This window comes from Poecilia formosa, unplaced genomic scaffold, assembly GCF_000485575.1.
Source record: "Poecilia formosa unplaced genomic scaffold, Poecilia_formosa-5.1.2 Scaffold165, whole genome shotgun sequence".
In the NCBI taxonomy this organism is placed as follows: Eukaryota; Metazoa; Chordata; class Actinopteri; order Cyprinodontiformes; family Poeciliidae; genus Poecilia; species Poecilia formosa.
The window spans coordinates 622,528-644,956 of NW_006800104.1; the positions used below are offsets into that span (position 1 = coordinate 622,528).

The 22,429-nt window shown below is 38.7% G+C and overlaps 1 protein-coding gene across 2 annotated transcripts in view; it reads right to left on the bottom strand.

Moving 5' to 3' along the window:
• Nucleotides 1-22,429, bottom strand: part of ctdp1 (CTD (carboxy-terminal domain, RNA polymerase II, polypeptide A) phosphatase, subunit 1) — a 65,371-nt gene that overhangs the window by 26,861 nt on the left and 16,081 nt on the right. Inside the window, exon 12 of one of the 2 annotated variants that reach the window (XM_007564687.2) lies at nt 6,280-6,503. The exons of the other annotated variant lie outside the window; for it this stretch is intronic. Within the exon in view, the coding sequence (XP_007564749.1) occupies nt 6,280-6,503 (224 nt within the window). The remainder of the gene's footprint in view (nt 1-6,279; nt 6,504-22,429) is intronic. 2 annotated transcript variants of the gene reach the window in all.

Consider the following 22,429-nt stretch of genomic DNA (forward strand, 5'->3'; position numbering starts at 1 on the left):
GAACAACTCCTGAATCAGCTGTAATGGACAACATGCCTGATATAGGTCGTGTAAAAACAGGATGATAAAAAAGGCCACATTTTGCAGATTTTTGTTTGCAAAATTAGAAACTACCCTGATGATTTCAACCAATGAAGCAATATTTACAGATACGCTTTTCTCACAACTCCCAACAGCATAAACTGTGTAACAGAGCTGCAACGTTTCAACAAGCCAAAAGTAAAAAAAAAAAAAAAAAAGAAAAGAAATCTTTGGAGAATTATGTCCGTCTAAGCAAACATGCAACATGGAACGGAAAGAGAGAAGCATCTCAACAGCTTGTGAACAAATTTAAGCAGTTGAGTTTGAACCAAATGCCTCAGCAGTCGGTGCTCAGCTCATGTGCTCTTTGGTGCATCAAATTAGGATGATGAAACTGAAGTGAAAAGGTGGCTTCAATGAGTGCAGCTTTACTTTATATATGCCGTAATGTGCGAGCATTCAGCCCATTTAATAAAAGTCCTGTCAGGTTTGAATGAGGAAAAAAAAAAAAAAGGAGTGTGAATATAAATGACAGCCGAGTTAAAATGAAGGTTTTTTCCCCCTCCCTTTTCAAGCAGATGGCTGAACTGAAAATATAACAAACTATGGAAACGATTTGAACTAAATATGTTTTTATGGTATTTGGCTACCAAACCTGTATCTGCCATGAAGGTTTTAAGAGAAACATGCCAGCCACGCCCTCACTGTTACAGTTCCAACATTTGATTTGAAGTCTAAATGAAACCCACAATGTCAAAAACACAATGACTTTTGATCTAAATATTCAATATTTGGACATTGTTTAAAATTTCTCCCTGCTGAACAAAGTCTCACAGAGGAGGGAAGCAGTTTATGTTTGAAGGGAATGAAAGGAGCCAAACTGCCAGGGTACAAAATGACGAAATGGACAGGAAGCCACAGAGAGACAAAGTCATGAAATACTAGTCAAAAGTTTCTAGACTCTATAAGTTCTAATGAGTAAAGACAATGAATGGATGGATGGAAGTCAGGCCAACCAACAATTTCACCAATGGTCATCCTAAATCTGGAACTGAATGTACAGCATCGTACCACAATTAGATGTGTCATTTCTCTAAATACTTCAGTGTGAGATTATGAAGATGAATTCATTTTGCAGCGTTTCACACATCACTTACCACAGGTGCCAATAAATGTGGAGGATTCCATATCCTCGGTTTTAAAGACACAGACAGACCCGATATGAAGACAGGAAGTTCAAGGCAGCCCAGGCTGAGCCGGTTCAAGGTTAGTTTTGATTGGAAAAAAGTTGTACAAACTTGGTGTTTTTGCACCGCATTTAATTACAGGAGACAGTAATGGAAGTGTTTATGCTCAAAGCACATTAGCTTCATAGTGAATTCCTAAATGCACTCAGTGTGTTTGGAAGTCATTCAAAAACTCGGCCCTGGCAGCAGCGCGCAGGACGAATGCAGGATGCACGTTAAAAGCACTTTATGCTCGACTTTAGATGATGCCTTAAATGTTTATTAGGAGAAATATAAAGTGCATTAGCAATGAACCCACTTAAACGCTGTCACTGTTCTGCAGAGGAAATGGACAACAGCTTAGTACGTGTTAATGCAAACGGATTCATTCAGCGCTTTAGTGACAGACTCTCACGTGAAACCAGACATTGTTGCTAACAGTGCTGGGCATCCTGCTCCACAAAAGGCACACACAGGCCTGGACATTTATCTCTGTGTTCACCGTTAACTTTTTGGAAGAAATCTTACATTTCACCCACTTAAAAAGTAACATCCATTTAACCCAGTGAACCTGTGCCGTTTAAAGAAGGGCTAAAGAGAGAAAAGCTACATTGACGTTACTACGGTTCTGGTTTTCGCAGAAAGCATCAAGTATGTAGGTGCTTTGGCTTCAGCCTCCTTCAGTAAATAAACAACAACTCTGCTTTTTCCTGTTGAAGAGTCCCATGATGTCTGTCAAGGAACATGATGGATCAGGTAATATTGACACTATTACAGGATTCTTCCATCTAAGGTACAATTCTTCTTACTCCACAGGGGAACAGAAACACTAAGAAACTGATATTTTTAGCAATGCTAACCGCTAATACAACAGCTACAACAGATTAAAATGTCAACTTCATAATCATCATAATCCTTCCTTTAAAAAAATATCAAACCTTTAAAGATGAATTATGCCATTCATAGTTCTTAAAGAGAAATACTAAGTAGGTTGAAGATTTTTGAAGGAAAAAAAAAAAAAGTAGCACTAATTTTCTCATCAGTGAGACAAATTTACAAAGTGACATGCTGGACATTAGCGTCGTTTTGCCATTAGCGGCGTAAACCGAATGCCTCCGGCTTGTTGTCGGTTGGACGGGCGACAGTGAGCAAAGAGCAGTGGAAACCGCCGCTCCGCTTTCCCCTGCGGCGGCTGGCCCCGGCAGAACCTGAATGGTGCCGAGAACAAAACGGAGACATTCACATCGCCGCGGTCTCTTAGCAACAGATGTGAGCGCTGTTTTGTAGCAAATAAAAGGAAGCGATCGAGCCGGGCATAGAGACTGACAGAATGGCGGCCATTAGGGCCGGCTGGAGGTCTGAGGCAGAAAGGAGCTGAATGTGGATGCATGGAGAGACGATCAACCGAATCTCTGACGGCTCACTGGACACGGGGACGACGGGGCGGCTCCACGTGTCAGAGTCCATTTAAATTAACGACTTCTGCGAGTTTCTTTTGCCTCTAGCTTAAGTTGACAATTCTGTTTATCCAACAGGAAACAAAGTACTTTTTGGCATTCAGTGAGCCTGTCAGATGAGAGATTAAGTGTTTTATTTGACAGTAATATAATGAAGAGATGACACTGGCCAGCAACGGTATGTAAGCCTTTTGCAATAATCAATCGAATAATAAACTAAAATGACCTTGACAATTTCCAATCTGGCAATTAATATTTTTGAAGGGCAAGTTTGTTTACAGAGACCTGATAATCCCTTTTATTTATGGTTTTTATGTGTTGTTTTTGATTCCATTTTGTTTATCGTTTTTAGTTGTTGTGTTTTTGTTTTGGATATTAAGTGTTCTACACAACAGTTGTTCATCTTAGAGCAAACTCGCATATTCCACTATCAACAAATTTTTTTGAAAATCATCTCAAAACGACAATATTATTGTTTATCACAATAATTATTGGGACAATTTATCGTCCAGAAAAATGTGTTAATGTGACAGACTTCTTCTTAGATTGAAAGTAAATCATTATAATCTAACTTCAGCTAGTGTCTGTTGACAGCTGAATTTATATTGCATAATCCAAACCTTACAACAATTTTAGAAAGTTATTGTCTCAACATCACGTTTCTACAATCAGACCGCTCCAGGCTCAGCAGGGGTTTAGCTCTGGTTCATATGATGAACCCATGACACCGGTGTCTTTCTATACAGAACCCAAACACCCACCTGCCAATTTGTGTCCGCACCGCTCTCCCCAAATCAGATTCACACCTCTCCCCCGGTGTGTCAGGGCGTTTAATCAAGAGCTGCTCCTCTCTGTCTCTGAGCAGTCCGGAGGCGGACTTCCAGAGAGTTTAAACAGCATGTAAACAACACTGTGGACGGTGCATCTCGGGCCTGACTCATTAGCCACAGCCAAAGGTGCCAGACCAGGTGATGGATGGCGTGACATGTCTGAACTACCTTGGATACTGAACCACAGCGAGCAGACAGGGTTCTCAGTGTCAATGTGAGGAAAGAAAGAAAGAAAAAAAAAAAAGAACTGTTGCATTTAATGCTTTGTTAGTTCTGGGTGGTGAAGCTGAAACTCGGGAGTCACGAGTTGAAAAGTTGTGATGTGAAGACTAACCTCTTCTTCTGCAGCTCCAGTTGAAGATTGTTTGCAATATGCAGTTGTAAAAACGACGCACAAATACCTACTGAAAATATTTTGCACAACGCTGGTACGCACAAATACTGAAACAAAGCCGACAGACTCCCGGCGATCGCTAAAGTCTGTCATTTCAGAAAAGCCAAGGATTCTCATTGAGCTAAGGTGACGATTGAGAGTGAAAGAATTACACAACCAAAGTTTGCCAGTATTTTTTACAACATTTAACTTAATTACTCACCAGAAACAACTTAAAGTCAATTGGAAACACAGCTGCTACTGGAAATAAATTAGCTAAGGTCCTCAGGACCGTTTCTATTTATTCAAGTTAATGAAATTTCAGTTTGTTATTTCGTTAGTTTTAGTTAATCATAATAAGGTTCACTTTACACCTGATTGTTCAGCACTATATTTTGTCCTCATGAACAGATGAGGACAAGACACAGAGCCGACTCATGTAAACCCTTCTGTGCTTTTTTATGACACTGTTTGGTTATTGCTGATGTAATTGGAGAACAGCCAATACAAACAATAGGGGGAAAATTAATCAAATTTGGTTCAATATTGATTCTAACAAACTAGATCCAATCTAGTTTGTTACCTTTAACAAACTAGATTGGATCATTTTAATTTTTACCATGGTAAAACATAAGCTGATCATTCAGTGAGAATATAAAACTGACTCAAGAATGTTTTAATATCTCCTGGTATCACATTTCGCTACACCCCTAAAAAAAAACTATAAAACGGGCAAACTCCTACCCCTCTAATCAAAGTTTGAACAGTACGGCTTTACAAAAACCGTCCAGTGCTGTCCGTCATTGAGGAGTTTTTAAATTTAAGGGAACTGCAGCTCGCAGGAGAAGATCTCTCTTGCTCAGAACGCAGCAGAGACGGTGAAAATCATCTGCTGTGGCAGACTGGCGGCCCGTCCTGTCCTTCAGCAACACGAGATTCTCATAATTATGTTCTGAAATCTTCAAATGCCTGCTGTCTGTTTGGAATTAGTCTCCATGGCAACGGACCAGACCGTCTGGCTGTGGCACAGACACGCTGATGAAGTGGTGCGTTATGATAATTGTCACTTACCGAGACGCTGGACCTGGAAACATGCAGCATATTTGGAAGGTGGGCACATAATGAGCCATGTTTTACCCCCCTGTCCACCGCCCAGCAGGGGGTCTGTGGTGAGCGTCAACATCAGCTACGACAGTGTGTGACCTGAAGCTACTGATTGATTTTATTCCTGGGTTTCTGCAGGTTTCGCCAACTCAAATTTAAGACTATTAAAAACCTTTTTAAAAAGATAATTAGGAATGAAATTTAAGACCTAGAGCACGACAGAAATGTACAAAAGAAAATCGCACATTTCACACAGTGGAAGTGCAAAGCTTCTTTGCATAGAATGGATGTAGCATCGTACGGGTCAGCAACAGAAGTGAGCTAAAGGCAAAGACAAACCAACTGGAGATAAATTTATACTTAAATTTGGCAAGTGCTTTTATTTTATTTTATTTTTTGCAATGATAGACGCAAAAAAAAAAAGAGAAAAGCTAGCTATAAGGGTTTATTGGAAGGTAGTTAGCAGCAGCCTCAACCACCTGGAGTCACAGATCACAATGAAGACGACTGTGTGTGACTTAATATTTTACCTGACAGAAAAGTTCCATGAGAAAATAAGGCAGAATATAGAGGATTTAATAGTCCTGCCACGACAAAATTCTAGACCTCTGATTAACATATTTAAGACTAACGTGCATATTTTCCAATGAAATTCAAATATTTTAATGCCTTTTTTACGAATAAAATTTAAGATTTGTGTCACAACAGAAATTTTATTTTTTAATTAACATATTATAAATAGCAGTGCCGAGCTTTTTGCACAGCATTCATGTAGCTTGGCAGCAGAAGTGAGCCAAAGGCGAAGACAAATGTCGTCCAGCCAACTGGCAATGATTACATTTCTCATTGAAGGGTGCAAAAAAGCTAGCTAGCTACAAGGGTTTATTGGAAGTCAGTTAGCGGTAGCCTCAACTACTTCTACATCTCAGAAACTAATGAAGACGTCTGCGTGTGACTTGGTCTTTTAGCTGACAGAAAAGTCCCACAGAAAAAATAAACTACATAGTATATTCTAGGTTAAATAGTCCAGCCACAACAAAATTCAAGACCTGTGATTAACATATTTAAGGCCAACTTACATATTTTCTAATGAATTTAATACATTTTAAGGCCTTAGCTGTAGATACATGAATTTAAGACTTAGTAAGGATGCCTGTACTCCCTGCATTAAATCTCTGAACACGTATGACTGGATAACAACTGTTGGTTTAAGACACTATCATATCCAGTTTGGCGAGGACGACTGCCACATAACATTTGTTCCTCACCTTGGGGCATTCTCTGACAAACTGGAGTCACTGGGAGGTGAGGTCTGAAGTCTTTCCTCCACTCCATCTGGCTTAGAGGGGGGCCCTGATGTTGTCGACTCTCCAGCTTCTGGCTGCTGCTGTGGTTGCTCCTCCTCTTCCTCAGCAATATCCTCGTTGCCCGGCTTCTCCTTCCCTCGACCCTCGCTCTCGTTGTCGCTCTCCTCTCCTAAAATGTCGTCCACCTGAATTGGGTTTGGTTTTGGAGGGGGAGCTTTTGTTTAGTTTGGATTTTTTTCCACTCCTTAGTAACACCAGCATTAACACATTGAACACAAATCTCGACTCTGTCTTCTACAACCCAGATGTAACTAAATAACTCAACTAGTTTGAGATGTGTCTAGTGAACTCTTGAAGGGTAAATGAACTTGGGGCCCCATGATGCTGTGGCTGAAACAGGTGTGTCATTTCTTTTTGGAACAATGCTCGTCACATATCCAGTAAATCAGCAGGACAAAAGGTGTGTGTAGGATATTTGGCAGCATTAATGAGAACAAAGAAGATATACACTGGACTACCACTTATGGACGGTTCAGAATTTGTGGATTTGTCTGTGGAACGTGACTCCAAACTGTTTGTAAAAACTTTTTCCATTCACCTAATTTTTTGTAGGGCATATCTGAAATATATTGAAGGAAAATCCAGGGTGGAAATTTAAGAAACTTCAACACATCCTATTGGCTGGCGTTTGCAAAGTGGCCAATCAGAGACAGCATTGTATTTTCCTTCATACTGACTGGCAGAAATACGGAAGACTGCTGATGCTAGCTTCTGTGGTGGTGCTGAGATGGTTTCCACTGTGTGCATTAATGCATATTAAGGTATATTTGGTATTTGAACTATTAAACTAGGCAGTTATAGTCATTTTTAGAAGAGTCTCAAACGATTGTGGATCATAGCTATAATAAACGGCGGTGGACTCTTTAGCTTCGTACATTCTGTCAGGACAGAAGAGACATCTGTGATACTTTTAGGGCCGGGGCCTTAATTTTTAGCTTTTTTTTCTTCTTCTTTTTAATGCAATTAATAGAGTTATATTACATATATACACACACACAACAAAAGATTGTACACTCGTAAATCTGAAGCATAAGCGATATCAGCAAACAGCAATGGACGACAAAGCCTCCTCTCTTGGCTCATCGCTGGGTTAATTTTTGCTTCAAAAAGTGATCTGACTGGACGCTGGAAAATACTATTGTTGTGTTCAAGTAGTGCCTAAAGGAGTTAGCCTATCAGTGAAGCTATTTAAGCATAAAATAACATCTCAATGTTAAACATGTTGCAGGAGAACAGAGGTAAACACTAATGTCCACCTCCACATTTTTAAGGGAAACATTTTTTTCAAAGTTCCTGGATTGATCCGGGGTTCCTGAAACACTGGAAAACTGAGTAGGTTTAGTAACAATTTGATCTAATGGTTGAATAACCTAAATAACAGATTAAAGCACATATCTCCATTGTTGAACTAATGTGTAGTCACTAATTTAGCAACCAGGGTTTTTAAATTGAGAGTATTGCTTAGTTTGTCTATATATGGTTTTTGATTAAAATGTGTAATTAATTACAGGCCCTGTAATTAACTCGATAAAAAATTATAATCGAGTCCCACCACTAAATATCTTCTAAAAGTAATTTGTGCTAAGAAAAATAAATAATAATAATCTGCACAGAACACAGTTAATCAACTCAAAAGGAAAAATCTAGACAATTGAAGAAGCGGAGCACCTGGCAGCCGGTCATTTCTAAAGCTGGAGATTACTGACCCGTTCAAACGGGTTAGCCTCTTGACAGCTTTCGGATCAATATCAACGGGTATATCCCATTGCTTTTTAAATATCAACTCGTTTCAATCACTTTCTCTTTGGTCAAAACAACGATGAATGAAGAGGGACGAACGTTTCTGGCTCCGCGCCAGGCTCATTACGGCCACACGCTGCCGTGTCGATGACAGGAGGGACGCAATGTAAGCTAATCCATACAGGAACAAGGGAAAAAATAACACTCGTCTTTGTTCTCTTCTCCAGCTTTGCTCGGATTTGATTGAGGCCAACCTTGTAGGCGTCCGTCACGTTACAGGCAACAGATCCAAACAAAAGAGGAAAATGAGCTTGGTTTGTTTCCAGAATAATATCAATTCACCATTTCATTTTCTCGTCTTTTTGTCAGGCTAAGACGGTTCCTTTTCTTTGACGTTTCCCCCACCACCGTGTCCTGCAGTTAGAAGCCGAAAAGAGTCAAAGAGACGTAACCTCAGTTACTTTTGTGTTTATTGACCCACTTTCTGCCATGACTGGGTTCAAAGACACGCGCCCTGACATTTTATTAAAACAATTTCTTGCTCTCTGGGCCACAAAAATGGGTCTAATTCGTAATAGAACCAGCACTGAATCCCACAGATGGGATATATTTTCCAAATCGTGGGAATGACTGACTAACTGAATGTAGTGTGAAGCTCTTTAGGGTCCTCTGGACTTGATAAATCGCTGTACAAACACATTCAGAATTGGGTTTGTCAGATAATCAACAAAACATTGTTCTGAATATCTGCGTTGCTTTATTATTTTGTTTTTAATCAAACTGCAGACAGACAGTTTTAATCTGGTTGGCAAGCAAGGTCTTTGTTCTCACATTGTGTCATAAACATGTCGTTTTCAGTGCCGTCCTGATGATGTGTCCTGAAAACCCATATTAGTCAAAGACAGAAAAGCTTTTAGTGGCTGGAAAGTTCCCCCAAGTCTCTGCCTTGCATTTGAAGAGGTCTATAGAGATGCTTAAGATCAGCACTTATTTCCTTGCACCATTAAAGTAAACATCATCTCTCCCCATAATATCAACAAACACAATGTAATGTCTGCAGAGATCATTTAGAAAATAGTCAAGGACTGTAAGGCAGTGAAGTCGGGATTAGTGATCTGGTTTTGGAACAAGAAATTATAGGAAATCGGCTCGGTGTGGACAAAGTTTGGTCAAGGACCAGCTTTAAGGTTGCTCAAAGCAATGACAATGTTCAACAGTTCTTTCATGCACCGTCTTTGTTGGTATGACTGAACCTGAACTTGTTTGAAATAAAAACGTAACACGACCTTACATGTGTCAGTATTTGGACATTTCATTCAGGTCAATGTTTTCCTGATGCTCTGACTCTTGTACTTTAAGTGGCTCAGTAGCTGCGTTTCCATTACAAATGTGTGCAAAAATTTATCGATATTCCGCTAATGTTGAAAAAACACAACTATTGTGATTCCATTAATTAAGAAATTTGTTAATCCTTTAAGTCATTCAAAAACATGACCATTCAACTGCTTCCTGTTGTCTTCTTCATGGTTTGCGCCAGTGGCAACATGAATAGGACGTCACAGGAGTCATGTGACTCGTGTGATGCGAAAAAAGTTTCCACTGTAGTTTTTAAAACTCCAAAAAACAAAACAAAAAACCCTAATCCTACTGCAAAAACTTTTTATAGAAAAAAAAATCCCAGTATTTTCAAAATTGGCTTGTTTCCATTGAGCAAAATCTTTTTTCTCAAAATGTTAAATTCTGCAATCATATGGTCAATGGAAATGCAGCTGGAGATGGTTGAGGTCTGAACAAAGATAAAACTAAGACTGAAAAATAAACATGGCGTTTTGAAAAGAGCAGCAGATTAAATAGCCCGTAATATTTATTTAGGAAATGGAGGAACTCAGAAATTAATTATTTTTCTAAGGTCTTTTGGGGTACGTCTCTACCGACTCTGATGAAGACACAGATGGTGTTGAAACATTTGCACAACAAAAACTGAAAAGTGATCAGTGAGCACCAGCCCCTTCAGTCTTTACCAGATTAGCAAATCTAGAATTTAAAAGCTTCTGCTGTTCTTTGTAAAGTGTTTGTGAATAGCAATTTCGAGATACAAATTATCAATTTTGTACCCTTTCTAATGCAACACTCCCCATTTATCTTGGCTTTGGACAAAGTCCAACAGTAAATTGGCATCTAGTCCTTAAGTATTTAGGTTCTTTAAGGATAAAACCCAAATTTAAATGCAACAAAAAAAAAATCTATTAAGCTGATAGTCTACGCATTCAGAAAATAAATCATTTTTCTCTTACAGGTACCTTCAAGACAACATAATTAACTACACAGCTGGTGAAGCATGCTCTGTCTGTGATTACTAGCCTTTAAAAACAAATGAATCTATTAATCTCCACAAACAATGAAGCAAACTTCCAGCAGAATCATTTGTCCTTGCTATAATCAAAGGCCAAGCACAAGAGAGCCTAAAACTTTTTAAAGCAAAGTATGTCATGGCCTCAAAGCAGCTTGAAGGCAGGCTTTTCATCTCGAGACTGAAAACTCTAATGTCAGGTGTGATTCCAGGGCACAGAAGCTACTTTAGGCTCAAAGACTGCTGAACGATTGTGGCAGAGATCTTTTTTAAACTACCCCGTGGCTCACTGAGTCTATCTAAAGGTGGAGAGCAGAGTTAGATGGAACAGATATTTGTTTGCGGTCAGAAGGTCCATCATCGCCTTTGAGTTTGAGCCAAGAAGCTTTGTGATTCAGACGAGGCTGAACGGCTGTTGTCTGACTCAATCGGGTCTTCGTTTTCGTTATTTCCTCGAATGCCTTTCAGCCCGGACATTTCACATGAGGAACACAAGTTCACCCAACCAGATGGGTAACGACCCCAAATCGGCGGACAGGCGACATGTGTACCGATTAAAGACCATCTGTGTGGCAAATGACTTAAGGCAAAGAGCACACAGACACCACGTCGCATAATTGTGCAAATTCAAATTACAAAAGTACATTTGTTTAGTTGTTCACGCCAATTTTGAAAAACGAACAAAAACAAAAAACAAATTTTTTTCCATAAAAAGTTTTTGAGCTAGGATAAGTTTTGTTTTTCAGCCATATTGATATTAGCGTATTTTGCAAAACTGCGACGGGAACACTTGTCTTCATATCACTCGAGTCAAAAGATCAATAACCAGATGCTACTATTGGAAGAAAAGAAAGAAGACAGAAAGGGGTGGATGATGATTGTGCGGCACGGTTTTTTTGTTGTTGTTTTTTTTAACGACTTATCGTGCGACTAAACTTATTTAGGTGTGACTTTAATTGCACTTCTTATTTAATGGAAACACCGCAACAGCGAAATTGCGTTTCTTTTTTTTCTTTTTTTTTTTTCAGACAGCGGAAAGTTTTGCGCACCTTTGTAATGGAAACACAGTGAATGAGTCGATTGGTCGTACAGGCAAACCAGGTCAGAGGACATTTGCTCAAACGTCACGAATGTGTTTATCCCCTTACAGGTTTCCGGACACTTATTTTATGCACAACACTCTGTAACACACATGCTATGCTACACACGAAGCCTCTGTTAGTTGTATGATGTAGATTTGATTCGTTTCTGAATGATTGACTTTCCTTTTGTTAAGAGAAATCTGTCCAGCAAAGCTTTTCATAAGACGTCACCTCATGTCTGTGATGAAGAAGATTTCGGCCTTGGAAATGTATGTAAAGTGAAGTGACTCTAGTTGCCATTTTGTTTCCATGTCTTATGACTTATTTATATTAAGCCTTCACTACCCAGATAAAAACCCATTGAGATCAAAACCTCTTCACTCAGGGTGACCTGGCCAAGAAAGACAGCAGCAGACGGGATCAAAGACAAGTAGACCGATGAAACAAAAATTGATTATAAATATATAAAACAAAATTAATTTGGGAGTAAAGTGCAGGAGTTCAGACAGCAATAATAATCTTAGAAAAACAGTAGCAATTTAAGACACAAGCACTTTTGACAGAATATCCGTTGTCGTTTTTCTTTTCTTTTTATTTTGCGTTAAGCCTTGAGTGAAAATTGTTCCGACAGTTTTTGTTCAGCTTGCAAGATGTTCCAAGAAAAAGAGCAGAGAAGCTAAAAACCTGCAATTTAAGGTATAAAGTATTCACAGTTCTCAATCTAAGTCGAGACGCCTTACACAGCTAACATTTCTGTTCAATCTCGTGAAGCCAATGTCCTCTCATCTCATGAAATGAATTCATCGCCCATCTGTGTGTCCCTATCCTGGCTCCTGATAGGTAACGTAAAGCAGGGCGAACACGAAACGGCCTCAAAACATGATAAAAGCAGATCCACCGAAACACTCACCTATAATCTCTGCAAACCCAGTGTTTAAAATGTATGCATGAAATTCAGCTGGAGGTGGAAACTGTGGCAGGCAGAAATTCATCTGCTGGGAAAGTAGATGACAGTCAATTACTTTGGAATGAAAGCCGGCAATTAGGAGTAGCTGGAACAGTCAGAAGAGTGAGTGGCTGTTGCCCAGAGCAAAAGCGTTCGGAGCTGAACGCGGGCCAACTTGAAGGAAATTATTGGCCAACGCTGAACTTTGAATAAGTTTCTGTTCTTCTGTGTTACTTTTCCACTTAATATCTTTTGATATCGCTGGCCAGGCTGCAGTCTGGTGAAATTAATGTCATTCAGAAGCTTTTCCATTCGTCGTCGTGAGTCGTGACAAAGTAATAACCTATGTAGGCATGCAGCTAAGCCACATTATTAATTAACGGGTTTCATTATTCAGGCACAATTCTGAGGATGCCATGCAATGATGGGAAAGTGTTGTGGCTCACAGCGACTGAGGAGGAAAAAGAGAAACGGTAAAAGAAATAGGGCGACATTTCCACCAAACTGATTCAGCTCTCCTGCGACGAGAACAAGCTGCATGTAATCTGAAGGTGATTTTATTAGCCGAGGTCTGACTGTTAATGAAAACACGAGTGTTTCTACAAATCACGGCAGCCAATGGGAGGGAGGAATAATAAATCTGGATTAATGTCCTGCGGCAGAACAGACGAGGCAGGAAATCTCAGCGAGAGTCTCTTTATAAATCCAATTAGCGTTTATTGTTCAAAGTCCTGCTTTTGTACATAATGCTTTTACAGTTCCATGAAAATGTTTAAAACCAACTGAACTTCTCCAACATTTATCAAATTTCAAAACACAAACCTCGGTGTGCAATGCTGCGATTTCTTGGGATAAACAAAGTGGTGCATAATTGTAGCTGCTTTTCCATTACAAATGTGTGCAAAGATTTTTTGATATTCAGCAAAAGTCGAAAAGTCACAATGAGTGCCATTTTGTGGAAATTGTAGTCGGCTATTTTACAGAAGAGCTGTGGATTCAACACGTCTGAATGACGAAACTTGACTTCAGATGAACTATGTGATGCTGTGAGTCCTGTGGTGAAGAAAGCTGCGCCTTGTTCAAGAACGCCAACGCCTACATGTTTGTATCCTAAACACGTTGTAGGATACAAACTCGCAGGATGGGGAAAAAGTGTTTCCATTGCAGCTTTGTGAAATACACAAATTTCGACCACCTGATGATACTGCAAAATCTTTTAAATTAAAAAGCAAGAGTTTCCATCATTAAGCAAATTTATTTGAGATTACAATATGCGTCAATTTATGCACAATGAAAACGCAACATGTGAGGTGGAATCTCATCAATCTTTTAAAATATTGGATAAGGAAAAAGTAGAGGGAAACGTCAAAATTCGAAATAACTTCTGCAAGTTAGCACAAAAAAATCTTTTTTTTTTTTTTTGCTTTTCTGAAAAAGAAAAAAAAAAAGATAATCAACTATCGGGGAAATGGAAACATTTGCAGAGTACGTCCTGACTTAACTAACTTTCCCATCCACTGGTGTGTTAATGTCTTACCAGAGGCATGAAACTCTGGAAAAATTCGACATTTTTCCAGAGTTACCTATGGGTTGTTGGAGGTCATGTTTTTTTCTGATGTGTGTGGTCCATGCTAGTTTGCAAACTACACTCCCTGTTTGTTGCAGCCTTGGTGTAGCGTCAAAATCTGACAAAACTACGCAGGAGGTAGGCCCAAAGACAACACAAAGTGGGACCGGAAGGACTCCTTCGTTGGAGCAAAAAGGTTGCTTGAAATCCTGATGGGACAGGAAATTTGCCTAAATCCTCCTGACCTGCTTTGTAAGCTCTCAGGCCAAATCCACATCCTAATGGAAGGCCACTCCGCCGGGAACAATCCCAGCTCCGATTCACATTTTCCCTCCGCCCGCTTCCTCCTACGTGCAGAAGAAGCTCCCGCTCCGAACGTGGAGACCGCTCCGAACGTGGAGACCGCTCCGAACGTGGAGACCGCTCCGATTCTGTTTCAGAATGAGACTTCTTAAGACGATCTGCAAACAGGATGATACTGGCTCTCTCTCCCCAACACCGACTCAGTAAAAGAAGAGCCACACTTGCAGCTGAGGGTGAGTTGAGGCCAGTTACATAAGGATGAAATAATATATATATAAAAAAAAATAAATAAATAAATAAAAAAAGGAGAAAGATAGAGAGCACAGCCTTGGGTGAAAAATCAGATACCAGAGAGTTCTTAGATGAGTATAAACTGCATAGTTTGGAAATGTTTCTGAACAAATTACAGCTAATTAGAAGGGTTGCTAATTTCTCTGAACTGGGAATAGAATCAGAAAAAAGAATTAGCAGAGGATAGCAGGTGTCTACCTCGCTGTAAACATCCCTCTGGGGGGATTAACTCGATGTTGTGGGTCTTTGAAGGATATTACATCTTGTCTACATGGCGTCTCTTTATATAAGAGCCTTGCTTTGCTTTACAAATATGGTGTAAAGCTCGAGCAACCACATGAGGCAGTGGCTTCTTCCTCTGTGAGGTTTTTGTTTGCATTTAATTTTTACAATTTCCGAAGAAAAAAAAGAAAAAATTTCCCCAAGCATTTCTCTTACTTCTAGGAATGAGCAGCAGCGCCTCAAAGGAGAGGTAATGAGAAGAACCAGATGGAGATTTAATAATAATAAAAAAATAAGTTATTTAAGAATCTGAACTTGAAGCTAAATTTACAAAGCTGAACACTCACAGGCCACTTTATCACCTGTACATCTGTTCTTGCTAGAGCAAGAATTAGCTAATGTTGATGCGTTTAGTTGATCAGTACGTCAATCTTAAGGCTAGCTTTAGGTGTTAAGATGTGCCAATACAACTTGCTTAAGTTCTAACCGAGCATCGGAATTGAGAGGAACGGATGACTTTGAATCTGACGGGGTTCTTGGTTACACAAAGTCCGGTCTGGTTAGCCCTGTCACAAGAACACATTTTGCTGGACAATAAATTGCTCCAAACGTTACCGGTAGATTTTTAAGTACTATAAAGGTAATGACAAAGTAATAATGCAACAACACACTCTAAAAGATCAGAAAACTTAAAATTCTAGTGAACACTTAACACTGGAACTGGAAGACATTTTAAATATCCAAAATAAACAAAACATCAAATAAAATGCATTTTGAAGTCTTTGTAAACAAAATTATCCTTCAAAAAAAGAGCTAGTTGTGACCAAAGCACCAAACTGAAGACTTTTATCATCCAGTTTTTGGCAGAAAGAGAGAAAAACAGATACACAATAAATCATGCCAATGGAAATTACCGAGTTTGTTTTAATTCATCATGCAATTAATTGATATATTTATTATTGTGACATCCCTAGTCAAAGTGTTTCAGAAACTGACCAAATAGTGTTGCCGTTAGCACAATCTCATAGCTTTTAGTTATGGAGAGAAGACCAGACAAAAACACGATCAAATATTTGAGTTTGATTGGTGGAATTTTTCAATTTGGACCAAATGAACCAATTTTCACAACATTTCCACAGGAAATTCATCACTGCGATGATCTCTATTCAACGCACATGCAAACAGATATTAATGCAGTGTCACTATAGACAAGTTTACGTTCAACAAAAAGTATGTGGAGCACACCACCAGAACAGACAAAATACAGACTTAATGGCTGAACAGTAGAGCAAATAATAATAATAAAAAAAGATAAATGTTTGCCATTATAAACACATTCCTAGAAAATTTATTTACTGCAAATTCATGCAGAAACTCTTGGCTCCCAGTAACACCTAAAAAGCTCGTACATCTCACAGAGGAGGAAAGAGATCAATATCTGCAGGCCACTAAGTGTGAGCTGTGATCATGGTAACAGAGGACCGTGTAAAAAAAACCTCCTATGATCCAACACTTAATGAGTCTCGTCTCTCACGGCCTCCATGTCAAACTGCACAGTCCAAAGCTCACATTAATGATAGACCACTATCACCAGTTCCTTATTTCAGCTTGTTCTGTTTTTAGTTGCCAAATGAGATTTTTTTCAGGCAGAATTTAATAAAGTTTGAGAACTGACCAAATGCTGTCAAGGCATTTGATCCAGAAATGAAGAGGTAAAAGTAAACAGTTTATTTAAAAAAAAAAAATCCTCTTTCAAAGTCAAGTTTCACGTTTTAGGAAAGTCGGTTTGTCTGAACAGCAATGAAGCGACTGCATGAAAAAGTTGAACTTTCTCAGCATGAAGAGAGTTAAAAAAAAAAAAAACTCTCCTTCAGGATCCTCTCCATCACAGCAAAACTGAACCATCCGACAGACTCGCTAGATTAATTTAATTGTGCCATTCCGACATCATAACTTGTGTTTATGCTCCTGCGAGTAAGTCATGAGCGAGTCGATGATAACTAAGGAGAGGCCCATAAACCCTGACAGATCCGCTCGGCGAGCTACAGCATGACTCATCAGCTTTGCTGACACAGTACAGTAGAGGTGTGAAAACTTCTCACTGCAAAGACGCATCGCTTTGCAAACGATGCACAACTCCAAACAGTGAGGCTTGGGGTTGTTTTCCACTCGGAGAAAACTGGATTTTGGAAAAACAGATGGGAGATCTACAGTATTAATAGCCCTTGGAAGGTTTTTTGGGGGGGCCGGGGGGCATTTTCTCACGTTATGACCTCAAACTTTAATCTGTTTTTGACTGAAATTTTCAGTGATCTCGCAAGTCGATGTGTGGAGATGAGGGGGCTGTTTGCAGTTTCAGATCATGAAGCTCTGGGGCGTTTTTGGAAATGAGGGCACAGCCAGGAACTCAGTATGCTGGCCGTATACTGAGTTGGACATATGCTGCCTATGCTGCATATGTGTGAAGGACTTTCCCTGTAACTTACTGAGATTCTGCAGCTTATTGGCTTTGCATCATTTCACATTTTCACCTTTGTTCTGGAATCCCAGTGTTTAGTTAATCAAAATATGAGACAATGACCTAAAAGTGGAGAGAGACGATATAAACTATGAAGTAAAACAAAAATGAGTACAGAAATAATAAGATTTTAAAATTTGGGAGGACAGACAGAGAGCAATGTTACTGGTTTTACGGGCGTAAGGCTGAAACGATTAATCGGACTAATCGATTATCGAAATAGTCGTCAATTGATGTAATAACCGAATAATCGTTAACTTTAACGATTATTCTGCTGACTAAGAAAAACTCATTGGATAAAAAATAAAATAAAATAAAAAATTCAGACAAGTAATTAAGCCAAAACTGTACAACAAATACATATACACTTTTCATGTAAATATGTTTAGGCTTCACACAGTTCAGATGTACTAAAGGAATGGTACGCTATTGCATTTTAGGCAATACATTGTTTATTTTCTCACTTAATAAATTTATTATTGTTTACTTGCATTTTTTTATCTATTTCTAATATTGCACAAAACGGTTTAAGTGGTTAAATTAAAAATTTGTATAATATGCCAATTTTTGTATCTGATTAATCGATTAATCGTCAGAATAATTGATTGATTAATCAATTAGCAAAATAATCGTTGGTTGCAGCCCTAAACAGGCGGCAAAAACCCCCCGAATCAGTGAGACTAGTTTGACGAAGACTATTAGGAGGTGTTGCTGGAAAACATAAGCTGCTGTAATGAACGACAGAAACTGTGAGAGCCTGGGAACCAATGGGCTGCGGAACGACTCGAGCTCTGAGAGTAAAAGTTGATTGACCTCGTATTTAACTATCAAAGAAACGCATGACTTCGCCCACTCAGCTTCTGTCTGACAGAGTCAGCTTCCTGGACTTATCTAGGCGCATGTTCATGTTCCTCACACATGCAGAAACTCTGCTTTATTCACAACTCTGAGGAGAATTCTGTGTTCCTGTTTAGAGGTCTGTGAGGGACGGAAAAAAAAAAACAAAAAAAAAAACACTTCAACCAATTCTCAACTGGGTGTAATAATCCGGCTTCTACTCAACAGACTCCCTTTAGCAGTTTTTTTTTAACTATATAGTTCCCATTTAGAGGCACTTTAATCATGTGCAATCTATTAGGATATTACAGTTTTAATCTTAGACTGCTGTTATTGTTTTTTTTATGCTGGCATAATGGAGAAACACGTGAAAAGGAACCGAATGGGGGGTCTTGGGGAACATCAACACTTTGCATATTTTATGTATGCGAACACTTTGAGGCACTTCTGTTCTGAAGAAGACAAGCGGTTTGGGGTTAAAGGTGTGAAATTCACAGCAATCTGATAAGTCAATTTTAGCTGCAACTAAATTATTTTAGTTATTTATTCATCTCAATTATTTGGACGATTAATCGGATAAAAAGAAAATTACCCAATTCAGTCTTTTTATGCAATATTAGAAACACATTAAAAGATGCAAATAAATAATTTAATTCCTTTCTCTAAATATGAAAAATATTCTGTAGCCTAAAATGCAATAAAACGGCATTTATTTAGTGTAGATTTGATCATTTGTAGCAAAGAATAAAAAGATTTCTAACATTAATAAGTGAAAAGCTCTGCCCTTTTCGCCCGACTTAACATCTGTTGACTATTTTTGGATTACAGCATTAACACCTGGATGGCAAAAGGATTTTTTTTTATTTTTTAAAGAATTTGAATCAGGTGAAGCTAAAACTTCCACTTGAGTTTTGAGTAAAACATAATCACAAACAAATATTTTTTTTTATACATCTTAAATGCAAAATGTACCGCATATGTTTTTTGTACAAGTTTGGCTGACTGATCTGATGATTAGTCAATTACTATATTAGCTGACAACTGATTCAATAATCAAGTAATCACAATTAATCAGATTAATCACGACTAATCCAATTAATCGTGATTAATATGTTTCATTCTTTTGGCAGAATTGTTAATATTTACCATTCACAACCTTTAAGGGTAGTTTTTAAATGGCTCTGCTTAAATGTCAGAGATGTCTCAGTAATTCTCAGAAGAAATTGTCAAACTAATCTCCATGTTGCTCTTGTTCTGCAGCGGCCTAATGTCTTTCCGAGATCCGCCGATTCCAGAAACTGATTGTATCCTGGTGAAACTGCAGGCGTAGCTAAAAATAGGTCCATCTGACACAGTCGGGTCATGTTGTCCTGATGTTATTCAGTGAACTAAAAAGATTATCTTACTTTAATGCGAGTGGCGGGTAAGTATGCCGAGTTCTGGTAATGGGCCTCGGTGTCTAGATCTAACAGTGGTAGATGGGGAAATTACAGATAGATTTGGGGATGTTTCCTCTCTTCATGGGGAAACGGCCTTCAAAACAGAGATGCACTGATCCACTTTTTTCACTTCCTGTTCCGATATCTGAGGTTTTTTATTGGTCAATGCTGATCCACAGACATGAACAGTGATTTCTTTATTCCTTTGTAATTTCTTCAAATCAGTGTTAAAATACAAAAAACTGAAACATGAACTGAAGTAGAATCTGCTCCCAGATATGCGGCTTAAAGCAAACAACTGGACTCGACTGAATACTCATGTATTGAACAAAAAACGGACACACACTCTCCAAGCCATCAAATGGCCAACAAGGCTTCAGGAAAAGGTCACACAGCTGGTACTCTGCTGCTTTTCTCCGCCCGCCGTTCTTTGCACATGTTGCTCCAGATAAACTGACGGAGCATCGCGTAACCGTCGGTGACATTTAAATGCGAGGCTGTCCACCTGACTCAGACGTTCTGCCTCACTCCGGCCAATTAAGCGCGCTACTGTGGTGGCCCTGAAGATCTGCAGCGTTTAAGAATGTCAAAGACTGCCCTTTTGCTGAGGCGTACGCCAGGAACGTGGCATTTGAAACTGTGTTGGGAAAGGTATTCTGCTTTTGAGTCAATTTATGTTTTAGTAAAAAAAAAGAAAGAAAAAAAAAAAAAGATGTTAAAGAGGGATTTAGTTGTGCTTTGAGGAGCAAATGGTTGCCCCAAAGGAAACGGCGACTGCAGCATATTCACCAGTCCCTCCAAGAAGTTGTGATCGCAGCTATTAATTAATTCATTAATTCACGTTTGAAAATTTTGTGCAGATTTCCAATTTTCACTGGACATCGTAACTTTCCCGCAATTCTGACCAATCGCTTCAACATTTTTCTGCATTTCCTTCCAGTCTGACCAATCGCAGCAACTCGGATAAACTTTGACCGATCTCCATTTATTGTCTATCAATAGTTTTTAATCAATTTAGAGAAATTCATAGCAAAGAAGAAGGAAATTAAACTATAAGCTTGAAATGGCATCAATAAAGCAGTCCCACGATTAGGCCTGTCACAATAACAAATTTTGCTGAACGATAAACTGTTCCAGAAGTTATTGCAATAAACGATAATATTGTTGTTTTGACAGTATTTTAAAAATAATATACCGGTAATGGCAAAAATAATAATGAAAGAGCATATTCTAAAGATCAGTAAACTTTATAGTTTAATGAACATTTAACACTGGAACTGGAAGACATTTTAAATAACCAAAATAAACAAACAGCACAACAAATAAAATGCATTTTGAAGTCTTTGTAAACAAAACTGTCCTTCAATAAAAAAAAAAGAGCTAGTTGAGACCAAAGCACTAAACTGAAAACTTTTATCACGCAGTTTTTGGTAGAAAGAGAGACAAAAAAGAGATAAAATGATAAATCATGCCAATGGAAATTACTGAGTTTGTTTAAATTTATCATGCGATTAACTGATTTACTGATTATTGTGACAGGCCTACCGATGATGAATCCTTGACCATCACTTCTCACTGTTCGTTTAGCCATTTATATTTTTCGGCTATTACTGTAGCTTTCAAAGTCATTTTCTAAAGACACGACAAATCGAGCTTTATAAAGCAAATGTTCAAGAAGGAAAACGGTGAAGTAGCCGAGAGGATTCCAGCTGAGCCGTCACATCAGAAACAAGCAATTCATGAAAAGGTAAAATCAATAAAAATGGCCCTGAATGTCTTTACAACATGCCTCGTCACATATTCCATTTAGTCAAACCACAGAGGGGCCTTTGTTTTTCTGTACAATAATCACTTACTGAGAGGTTCTTGGCTCATCTCGGGGGTCTGCTGAGCAGATCTCTCCGCGCTGCAGCATTATCACAACTCAGTCTCAATTAAAGAGCATTATCCAGGCAGGAGGTGCCGAGTTCGCCGTCGTTACTAATCACTTCACCTGCCTCATGAGGCCCATGGATGTAACATGCAGAACGGCGCCGGATATGGAATGGAAGGACGGGAACGGTGCAAGTGGAGAGCCAGAGGGAAATCAAAGGAATGTGAAGAGTTTCAGGAGGACTGAGTGGTAACCACCATGTTTAAAACCACAAAGGTTTGTGGCTGACCTCTGACCTCCAGCTATTGACCTTCACCTGTCAATACTGATTAAAGCTATACCGTTTCAGCTGTGAGCAGGGATTATTTATTCATTAGAGGACGAGCAGTTATTGCACTGGTTATCATGGAAAAGACGTTATTATGATGAGAACTATTATAATTGTCTTAATTGACTTCTTAAGACAATTATAAAGCCAGACTATGTCTGCCAACCTTCAGACTATGTTGGCGGTTTATCTAATACTTTAATCATGGTTAATTGATTGCTGAAGTAATCGTCAACTCGTAACTGAGTAATCGTTAACTAGAGTTAATGATTATTCCAGTTATCGTTAGCTGGAGTAATGGGGAAAAAAAGGATTATTTTTCTGACTCAGCAACACACTGAGAGCAGCAATTAAGCCAAAACTGTACAAAAGATTCTGGATTTAAAATGAGAAACATTGTTCTTCACTTCAAGTGGCAGTTTTAGCCTCACCTGTTTAGCTTGTATGAGTTTTAAGCGATATAATAATTTAGTTTTATTATTTAAAATGGGAATTGAATTATTTGTTCATTTATTCACTTGTGCATTTCTAATATTGTATAAAATAAGGGCAAGT